The sequence below is a fragment of the Sinocyclocheilus grahami genome, unplaced genomic scaffold, assembly GCF_001515645.1.
Source record: "Sinocyclocheilus grahami isolate Dianchi unplaced genomic scaffold, SAMN03320097.WGS_v1.1 scaffold745.1, whole genome shotgun sequence".
Lineage (NCBI taxonomy): Eukaryota > Metazoa > Chordata > Actinopteri > Cypriniformes > Cyprinidae > Sinocyclocheilus > Sinocyclocheilus grahami.
The window spans coordinates 116,719-128,475 of NW_015505924.1; the positions used below are offsets into that span (position 1 = coordinate 116,719).

The 11,757-nt window shown below is 34.0% G+C and overlaps 1 protein-coding gene across 1 annotated transcript in view; it reads left to right on the forward strand.

Moving 5' to 3' along the window:
- The first annotated feature begins 329 nt into the window (after positions 1 to 329).
- LOC107560821 (uncharacterized protein C5orf42 homolog) overlaps positions 330 to 11,757 on the forward strand; it is a 20,656-nt gene continuing 9,228 nt past the window's right edge. The window contains exons 1-7 of the mRNA XM_016245089.1: positions 330 to 424; positions 1,984 to 2,233; positions 4,151 to 4,300; positions 8,852 to 9,525; positions 10,467 to 10,648; positions 10,731 to 10,811; positions 10,885 to 11,049. Of these exons, the coding sequence (XP_016100575.1) occupies positions 330 to 424; positions 1,984 to 2,233; positions 4,151 to 4,300; positions 8,852 to 9,525; positions 10,467 to 10,648; positions 10,731 to 10,811; positions 10,885 to 11,049 (1,597 nt within the window). The remainder of the gene's footprint in view (positions 425 to 1,983; positions 2,234 to 4,150; positions 4,301 to 8,851; positions 9,526 to 10,466; positions 10,649 to 10,730; positions 10,812 to 10,884; positions 11,050 to 11,757) is intronic.

Consider the following 11,757-nt stretch of genomic DNA (forward strand, 5'->3'; position numbering starts at 1 on the left):
ATTAGTTTGAATAAATGATTATTGCAGGGTACAAGATAGTAATAGTATTAGTAGCCTAATTCAGAGTAATAATACATGGCTCAAAACTTAAGCACCTTCTCAAAACAGTTCTGAAGCATGCTTTTTGTTCATGTTTGCTGACAGACACCAGTGTTTCCCACAGACTTGCAAATGCAGATTAATCTCTGCCAGCAGGAGGCGCTGTTGGAGTGGGAGATATAGCGGTTTCCCCGGCTGTAAACAAATAAGCACTGCGCTCACAAACGCTACTTTATCAGGCATCACAGGAAAGACGAAATGAAAATGACACCGAAGCTTTTCTGAAGACAATGTGTCTGAGCGCATTTGTCTTCATTGCTGAAGCGCAGCTCATCGTCACCTTTCTGAAGATCCAGTGGGACTCGACGTGGGACAACAAACTCAGGTCAGATGATGCTAAATGTGCTTTTATTTATTATAATATACAGCTCTTTTGAACCTATGTTCATTTAAAAGCATTGTTTTGGTAATTGTGCTTATTATTAAGGATAAATGTAATTATTTATTGAACATTGGTCTCATATTATATTGCTTTTGGTACAATTTTGTAAAATTAAAAAGCCACTTGGTAAAATGAAATTTTTTTTTTTTAAATAAATAAATAAAATGTATGCCTTTATGTTAAAGTGTTACGTTTGCACAATATAAAATGATAAAATATGTAAATAAAATAAAAAATAACATAAAAATACAGTGCATATATGTTAAAGTGTTACGTTTGCACAATATAAAATTATAAAATATGTAAATCAAATAAAAAATAACATGAATATAGAGTGCAGGAAGATGCGGAAATACGGTAAGGCTCGATCGAAACAACAATTTATTTTTATCAAGTTAAGAATAAAAAATACATTAACATACAGAAATGTATACATCAAACTTATGAAAATAGTATTATCATAAAAACAACCAATATATAAAAAAATGCATATATACCGGAAATAATCACAATGTTGTACATGAATAAATGAACAAATAATAAATGAGCAACAGTTACAAAGCAACAATGAAATGATCTTTTACAATATATTTAAAGAAGAAAATCTTTTTGCTACAAGGGATACGCCATTCCATTTAAATATTACATTTATGCATTTTAAGTTTTGCACAATATCATATACAAAAATATCAAATTAAATAAAATGCATAAACTAAAATAAAGTTAAAGGTGATATACAGTGCAGGAAGAGGTGGAAAACATGTAAGGGCTTATTTCTTACATTTTATAATTGTTCATTTAATTAGAATAATCAGACACTTTTAACCAAATCAACTTGCGTTGCATTCAAGCTATTTAATCAATATTTTTACATACGTAAATTTTTTCTTTTATTCTTTCAACATATCTTTCAGGTTTTATAAACTGTTTATAAATAACAATTCATGTTAAGAAAAATATAAATTTTGCTTGTAAATGTCAATACATTTTTCTTATTCAATTTTTAATAAAAAAAATTATTTAATTTTTATAATTTTAATACTTATACATAATGTATAAAAGTTTATATGTACCTTTTTATAATACAAATATTAACACATTTAATAAATATTTTAAACATAAAAAAATTCCAAATAATTAACATTTTCTTTTGTCTAAAATAATCTTAAATGAAAACAAAAATTATTTTTCTTTATATTTATATATATATATATATATAGCTTGCACAAATAATGACCTTTTTTATTAAATAAATATTTCTTCTTTTATTCAACATTTTTACATCTCTGTTCATCTTTTTCTTCCTTTTCCTTGGTCATTGTTCAATGTAAGTACATGAATAGTGAGACGTCTTTACCTTATAATCACATCACTGCAGGCATCATAATGTGCAACACTATAAAAATATGAATGCAAGCTTTATATCAGATGCATGCTGTCATGCATGAACAAAGATTTTATATTTCAAGTGTTCTGACTGTATTCATCGATTTGATCCGTAGACCTCCAGTGCCTTTGCAGACGCAGGACGGTGGCATCTCCAGCTCCAGCGTGTCGCTCCGTGACCCCATGAGACAGCGCTACTCCGTCACGTGGCATCCTCGCCAGCCGCTCCTCATCGTGTCTGACGGCTACATGGTGACTGTGCTCAGGATGAGCGAGCGGCCGTCTGCTGCCGCCGTGATGAGCGCCGCCCTGCTGGACGCTGCGCAGGGACTGGAGCACATACGCAGGGTCCTGGGCTCGTCTCAGGTCAGCCCAGGGGATGTTCGTTACTGCTAGGGCTGGGCGATATGGCAAAAAATTTAAATCTCGATTGCCCGATTTTGACTTTTTACGATTTTTAACTAGTCAACTTGAAAATGTAACTACAACATGATTCAAGTAACTTTTTCTTTATTAACCCTCTAGGTAAAAAAATTATATTCCAAGTGCAGCACACGCGAAGTTGTCAACATGATGTAAATGTTAATCAAATCACTTGTTAAATATCTTTGCAGAAAAGACGCATGAACTACAACTACATCTTGTACAAACTTGCCTTATACATATTATATGTGACCCTGGACCACAAAACCAGTCATAAGGGTCAATTTTGTGAAATTTAGATTTATACATCAGCTGAAAGCTGAATAATAAGCTCTCCATTGATGTATGGTTTGTGAGGATCGGACAATATTTAATGAACTACAACTACATCTTGTACAAACTTGCCGTATACATATTATATGTGACCCTGGACCACAAAACCAGTCATAAGGGTCAATTTTGTGAAATTTAGATTTATACATCAGCTGAAAGCTGAATAATAAGCTCTGCATTGATGTATGGTTTGTTAGGATAGGACAATATTTGGCTGAGATACAACTATTTGAAAATCTGGAATCTGAGGGTGCAAAAAAATCTAAATATTGAGAAAATCATCTTTAAAGTTGTCCAAATGAAGTTCTTAGGTTGTTCAGATGAAGTTCTTAGCAATGCATATTACTAATCAAAAATAAAAAAGTTTTGATATATTTACGGTAGGAAATGTACAAAATATCTCCATGGAACATGATCTTTACTTAAAGGGTTAGTTCACCCAAAAATGATTAACTGTTAACAAACGTTGGTTTTCACGAGACTCACCGGCGCACGCTCAGCCGGAGCCGTGTGAGATGCTTTTTTTTTATGCATGGGTGCTTTTTATTTCACTTCTTTTGGACTGATGCATGCAACACCTGCTGAGTGGCATTAAACAGCTTGAAAGATCAAAGACAATTTTTAATATAACTCCGTCTGGATTCGTCTGAAAGAAGAAAGTCATATACACCTAGGATGCCTCGGGGGTGAGTAAAACGCAGCCTAATTTTCATTTTTGGGTGAACTAACCATTTAATATCATAATGATTTTTGGCATAAAAGAAAAATCAATAATTTTGACCTATACAATGTATTGTTGGCTATTGCTACAAATATAACTGTGCTACTTAAGACTGATTTTGTGCTCCAGGGTCACATATATTCAGAAATAATACAAGGAAGATGCTTTAAAAAAAAAAATCTCAAAAGTCAAGGTAATTCAAGATGACTGAAGGTATAACACAATGTTCTGTAAAAACAAAGAACAGCAGCTTTCAGTCTGTCACTGTGATGCAAACATTAAATATCAGACATACAGTAGTAGTTCTTTACAGGTTTTTAATTCGATTGTGCTGTTTTTTCATTGTTTTTCTGTGAAACATGGACGTGTTTGACTCTTGCGCTCGCGTGTCTTGCATGAAACGGCTTTCTAACAACACGGCGCTCACGTTAAAAGAAGTTCACTCCCATCTTCTTGCATGTTTTCCTCTTCCACTGCCGCGTCGCATCTTTATTAATACAAAAGCATGTTCTGTGTGATATGAGCGCGTCACACATGAGCGGTTAATCACGTGCGCCGACGTGCGGCTGGATCGTTCTTTTCTCTTTACTGTAATCACCGGCATATTGTCAAAGTGTCTAATTATAACGTTTGGTAATATTTCTATTCAAAATCACGATTCCTTGATTTCTAAAAAATACAATCGTGGCAAAACATGAAATTCGAATTAATCGATAAAATCTGAAAAATCGGCCAGCCCACTAGTTCCTCTTTGTGTTGTGTTTTATTGCTGTAATGATGGGTGACCGGTTTCTTCTGTGTTTCAGCCTCAGTTCAGGTCCAGGCTTGAGTCCATGCCCACTCTGACGTTCACAGGAAGTCTTCAGCCTCTTAAAGAGAAAGAAACGCCGCTGTCTGCTCTACCTCTGTACCTGCAGGATACAGCAGACCTCACACAATATACTGAGAGAACGCAGGTCAGCCAATGTGACAGCAAAAAAATGCCAAAAAACACATTATGGTTAAAAAGACAACATGCCAGGCTATATTTGATAATATCATAAATATTTATTTTTGATTAAAATATTTTTATTTTATTTTAATAATTGTATTAGATACAAAGTTTGTAATTAATTTAACATAAATTAAATACAATTTATTTTTCAGTGATTACACTTTTTTTATGTAGCATTGTTCTTTTCCTAATCTTTAAATCAACACTCTTACATCTGTATTCATTTTTTCCTCCTCCAACACATTTTTCAGATTTTTTGATATCTTTTAACTGTTTATAAATAACAATTCAATTGTTTTTAATTTAATTTGTTAATTAAATGTTTTTAATTAATTTGTTTAAAAATCTATTAAATTAAATTAAAAAAAATTTTTTTTTTACACATTTATTAAAAATAACTTACAAATAATTACACATTAAAATAAACATTTTATAATTAAAAGTAATTTTTTAATATTTTAATATTTAAATACTTTTTATAATGTTTTAGTGATTAAATGCATATGTATATATTTGTTTAAAAAAAATAAAATAAAATTTTTACTTTTATAATTTTATATAATCTAAATATAAAATGCTTTTTGTGACAGACAAAATAGCATTGTTATACTTTTTACTGCATATACATTTTTTTTTTTTACAAATACACTGTTTTTGCAATAACACAATAGCATAAATAATTTTTAATTAAATTAAATTTTTATTTTACTTTATAATTGTAATAATTACACAAAGTTTATAATTAATGTTAATGTTTTGCTTTTATATTTTTTGAAGAACTATTTTATATTGACATTTAATAAAATTATTTAAAATACCTTTTACAAATAATTGTAACAAATAAAAACAGTTTTTTATTTAAATGTTGTAGTGATTAAATATACATTTAAATATATATAGAGATTTAATATCTATCTTTTCTTTACACACACACAAATATATATAAATGTATTTATTTATGTATAATACATTATATATACATTACTCCATGGTCTGTCTGAATATTGGCTGGCAGGTATGCAGTAAAACCGTTTAATGCACAGGTAGTCTCTGTACCTGCAGGATACAGCAGACCTCACACAATATACTGAGAGAACGCAGGTCAGACAATGTGACGGCAAAAAAATGCCAAAAAACACATTATGGTTAAACCGACAACATGCCAGGCTATATCTTTTATAATATCATAAATATTTCTTTTTAGTTTAAAATATTTTTATTTTATTTTTATAATTGTATTAGTTATACAAAGTTTATAATTAATTTAACATAAATGAAATACAATTTATTTTTCAATGATTGCACTTTTTTTATGTAGCATTGTTCTTTTCCTAATCTTTTAATCAACATTCTTACATCTGTACTCATTTTTTCCTCTTCCAACACATTTTTGGATTTTTTGATATTTTTTACCTGTTTATAAATAGCAATTCAATTGTTTTTAATTTAATTTGTTAATTAAACCTTTTTAAGTTGTTTAAAAATCTATTTAATGAATTAAAAATTAAATTATATTGAATTTTACTAGTATTAAAAAATAAATATTTGCACATTTAGTAAAAAAAATTAAATTAACTTTTACAAATAATTACACGTTAAAATAAAATTACTTGTAAATTTTATATTTAAAAGTAATTTTTTTATATTTTTATATTTAAATACTTTTTATAATGTTTTAGTGATTAAATGTATATGTAGATATTTGTTTTAAAAAGTTTCACTTTTCACTATTTTATAAATATTGACACATTTAATACAATTATTTAAAATAACTTTTACAAATAATTGTAACAAATAAAAACAGGTTTTTATTTAAATGTTGTAGTGATTAAATATACATTTAAATATATATAGAGATTTAATATCTATCTTTTATTTACACACACACACACACACACACACATACACACAAACATATATACATTTATTTATTTATGTATAATACATTATATATACATTATTCCATGGTCTGTCTGAATACTGAATTCTGATTGGCTGGCAGGTATGCAGTAAAACCGTTTAATTCACAGGTAGTTTTAAGTCAGTTTAATCACCGTTCCATATTAATGCACTGCTTTAATTGATGCACACAAACCAATACCCCACCGTGATGCGCTTTCATGACAGCACACTAAAACACGAACAAGGACAGAATTTACTATAGATTTCTATAAAGTTCTCATAATAATGCTATGTTTATAGCAGATTTGTGTTATATTTTCATAGAGGTTGGAGATCACCGATTTCTTAAAAAATCGTGTTTTTTAAGAAAACAAGCAGTTAGTAAATTAATAGAGTGCAAGTCGAAGAGCAGGAGCGCGTGGGTCACTCACGCCCTTCACACCCTCGGGACGCTGCTGTCCTTTCTCCCGTGGGACGCCGAGCGCACCGCAGGCCGCGGCTGTCTGGGCATCACTGTAGAGCTCACTAGATGTTTCGTCGACATGTTTCTCCCGCTTTCCTCCTCCGATTTAACACTTTCCTCCCAGAACTTCAGCGCAGCGCTCGTCGTCCTTCGGCGAGCGTCTCAGAGTGTGGATCGGACCTACAGCCTCCCGCCGAGAGCAGTGCATCATGGGAAGGATGGCCAGCTGACATATTCCTCTGATATGTTTTCTGTCCCAATGTTACAAGACGACGTTGATGCTGATGCCGAGACAGGAGCACAAACAGCACCTTCTAACAGGTCAATTTTAGTGTACTTGAGTAGTAAGATTTTCCTAACTAGTGCTTTTTTTCAGTCATCACTAGTTCTGCTCACAGTGATGTGATCAAATTATTAAACTGCAGCATTAATGATTGCTTGGATATCATGTAATAGGAACCACCCAGCAACACCCTAGCAACTTCATAGCAACATACTAAAACAACTCAGAGCATCTTAGCAACCACACAGCAACACCCTAGCAACTTCATAGCAACATACTAAAACAACTCAGAGCATCTTAGCAACACCCTAGCAACTTTATAGCAACATACTAAAACAACTCAGAGCATCTTAGCAACCACACTGCAACACCCTAGCAACTTCATAGCAACATGCTAAAACAACTCAGAGCATCTTAGCAACTTCATAGCAACATTCTAAAACAACTCAGAGCATCTTAGCAACACCCTAGCAACTTTATAGCAACATACTAAAACAACTCAGAGCATCTTAGCAACACCCTAGCAACTTCATAGCAACATTCTAAAACAACTCAGAGCATCTTAGCAACACCCTAGCAACTTCATAGCAACATTCTAAAACAACTCAGAGCATCTTAGCAACACCCTAGCAACTTCATAGCAACATTCTAAAACAACTCAGAGCATCTTAGCAACACCCTAGCAACTTCATAGCAACATTCTAAAACAACTCAGAGCATCTTAGCAACACCCTAGCAACTTCATAGCAACATTCTAAAACAACTCAGAGCATCTTAGCAACACCCTAGCAACTTCATAGCAACATTCTAAAACAACTCAGAGCATCTTAGCAACACCCTAGCAACTTCATAGCAACATTCTAAAACAACTCAGAGCATCTTAGCAGAGCTCCCACCGTGATGCGCTTTCATGACAGCACACTAAAACACAGAAAAGAACAGAATTTACTATAGATTTATATAAAGTTCTCATTATAATGCTATGTTTATAGCAGATTTGTTTTATATTTTCATAGGGGTTGGAGATCGCAGATTGCGCTGTGCACAATATTATATTAATTTAATATTTCTATAATATATTATATAATATTATAATAAAAAGTATATAATATTATATATATTCCTCCGCAACGAAGTGGTAAAATCACTGTTTTTGAAGTAAGTAATTGTTTGTAGAGAGAGACGCGCAAACGCAGGTAACACACACACAACTGTCATCTCTCTCTCTCTTTCTCTCTCTCTTTCTCTCTCTCTCTCTCGATCGATAATTAATTGAAATAAATGCTATAATTCATTGAAATAAGTGTGATCGTACCGCACTATTTCATCTCTGTGTCTGATTTGACGCGGGCAGAATGCTAGAGCTAACAAACCGTAACTGATGAAAATAACCGTAATTTTTACACTTCCGGTCAAATATTGCGCTGCAAAGAGCAATACTAGTTTTAACTTGTCTATAACTTGGCAAATGACCATGGAATAAGCGGGATAATCAACGGCTAGCCGTGCATTAAAGTATTTTAAATGCACTTCTCGGAGGCAACCACGTCTTCTTTGCCATTCAATCTTTTAATGCACGGCAAGCCGTTGATTATCCCTAGCAAGGTTTAAAAAAAATCATATAATAAATAAAAAGAAACCAGCTAGAATAGAGCAAGCTAGTGTTAGAGGCCTTTTTTTGCTTTTGTTAATTGTATAATAAATAAAAAGAAAACAAACAAATAGAATACAAAAATATTAGAGAAGCTAGTGTTATTTTTTATTTTTTAAAGTGCAAGTCTAAAAGGGGTGATTTTTTTTTTTTTTTTAAGAATTGATTTAGAATAGAGAATGACCTTTTTGTAAAATAAATGGTGTCTCTTTAGGATGAGGAAGACCATGATTCTGATGAAGGTCCGTATACGTGCTCACACACAGAAGACGGAGGCAAGCTGGAGTTTGCGTCTATGTTTGACACGCTTCACGCTCAGACACAGTCACACCCAGAGCCGGCGTCCTCGGGTCTGCAGGAGGATCTGGACAGGGTTCACAGGAGCCTCACGAGAGCCTGGGCTCTGGGCGTTTCTCTGGGCGGCTCCGTCCAGCAGAGAGAGCGTCTCCTCAGGTACACCGGGCTCTGTGTCTCTCGCCTCGTGAACCTCCTGCGGGTCAGAGACTCCGCCGGCAGGAAGAGCAGGAGCGCGTGGGTCACTCACGCCCTTCACACCCTCGGGACGCTGCTGTCCTTTCTCCCGTGGGACGCCGAGCGCACCGCAGGCCGCGGCTGTCTGGGCATCACTGTAGAGCTCACTAGATGTTTCGTCGACATGTTTCTCCCGCTTTCCTCCTCCGATTTAACACTTTCCTCCCAGAACTTCAGCGCAGCGCTCGTCGTCCTTCGGCGAGCGTCTCAGAGTGTGGATCGGACCTACAGCCTCCCGCCGAGAGCAGTGCATCATGGGGAGCTGACATATTCCTCTGACATGTTTTCTGCCCCAATGTTACAAAACAACGTTGATGCTGATGCCGAGACAGGAGCACAAACAGCACCTTCTAACAGGTACATTTGTGTGTACTTGAGTAGTAAGATTTTCCTAACTAGTGTTTTTTTTCAGTCATCACTAGTTCTGCTCACAGTGATGTGATCAAATCCCTGATACAAAGTATTAAACTGCAGCATAAATGAATCCTCGGATATCATATAATAGGAACCACACAGCAACACCCTAGCAACTTCATAGCAACATACTAAAACAATTCAGAGCATCTTAGCTACCACACAGCAGCACCCTAGCAACTTCATAGCAACATACTAAAACAACTCGGAGCATCTTAGCAACCACACAGCAGCACCCGAGCAACTTCATAGCAACATACTAAAACAACTCGGAGCATCTTAGCAACCACACAGCAGCACCCGAGCAACTTCATAGCAACATACTAAAACAACTCGGAGCATCTTAGCAACCACACAGCAACACCCTAGCAACCAACCACATCACACTTGCATCATGGCAAGCACCACTCACAAAATTATTAGTTAATAATGTATTATTTTAATTAATTCATTTTTTTTTGTTTTAATTAGTTTATTTGCTCTGAATTGAATTAATATTTAATTCATTTTAAATATTGTATCTATTTCCATTAATTAATTAGTATTTAATATTGTATTTGCATTTATTTATTTAAATGTATTTCCATTTAGTTGTTTTGAGTAAATAATTGTTTTATTTATTTTAATTAATTAATTAATTTAAATGTATTATTTAATCTTTTATTATTTTATTTATTCCCATTTATTTATTATTTTAATTACATTAAAAATAAATTTAAAGTTTTATTATTCATTTCCAGTATAATTATTAAAATATATATTTTAATAATTAAATAATTCTTAAAATGTGTTTTCCGTTATTTCCATTTATTTATTTTAATTTATTTATGTATTTTAAATGTGAGCGAGCACTTTCTGCATGGCCTGACTCTTGTGTTTTTCAGATTGGTGGGTATCTGGCGTGAGGTGTACGAAAGGGCTGTGCGGTACCGGGAGGAATTACGTCACCGCAGAGGCGTAAAAAACGAGCTCGAGAAGATGTCAGTAATTATGCCTCAAATCCAGCAAGCTTTACAGTCAGCTGGAGCCCGTCTTGAGGAGAGCCACACTCTGCGTAGTTTCAGCGGTGAGCATGAGCAACCAAAACAGAAGCATCTTTTATTACCATGATGTTATAATAATGTGTTGCTGTTGTTGTCCATCCGCAGGTGAACAGCACTTTATTTTTGGAGAATATACGGAGAGCGTTCAGGTTTGGAGGACTCAGCTAAGGGCAGAGAGACAGAGAGGTCAGTCTGTTTTCAGTCAAACGCTGCTGTTAATGTCAGGCGTCACTCACTTTATCCGTCCTGCGCCTCACAGCCGGTCCCATGACGTGTTACCTGGAGACCCGCTGCTGTCTGGCTCTTCTCTACACGCTGCTCTTCCAGTATCGCCTGCGAGACGCTCAAGGTCTGTGTGACCGTCTGGCACGCCAGTTACAGACGCAAGCAGGACGACGGGAAGAGGAGACGCAAGGAGAGGCTGGTAGGAAGTAGATTATTACTTCAGTTAACTGGCCAAGTGGACACAATTTCAAAATGGACAAATATTAGTCAGATTAACCCTATAAAAGCTAAATTTATGATTTCGTTTTAGTCATAGTCTTTGGACCAAAATGCCATTTAGTATGTCACATTTTAGTCATCTGAACTGTTTTAGTCCTAGTCGACTGAATATCACAAGACTTTTGTAGATTTAAAAGGTTTAAAATGTCCAAACTCATTATGTATTCCCGGAGAAAACACTGGTAATATCAACGATTTGAACAATATAGACACAGATTAGCTGCTTTGACACATAACTCAAAATTAAATAAAACCACTTCTCTTAAAGAAACAAGAACATGGTCCTCTTTTGAAATACCAATGATTATTTGTGTCCCTGCAGCACAAAAGCAGTGTTAAGTCGCTGGGGGATATTTGTAGCAATATCCAACAATACATTGTATGGGTCACAATTATACATTTCTCTTTTATGCCAAAAATCATTAGGATATTAAGTAAAGATCATGTTCCTTGAAGATATTTAGTAAATCTCCTACCGTAAATATATCAAAACTTAATGTTTGATTAGTAATATGCATTGCTAAGAACTTCATTTGAACAACTTTAAAGATGATTTTCTCAATATTTAGATTTTTTTGCACCCTCAGATTCCAGATTTTCAAATAGTTGTATCTCAGCCAAATATTGT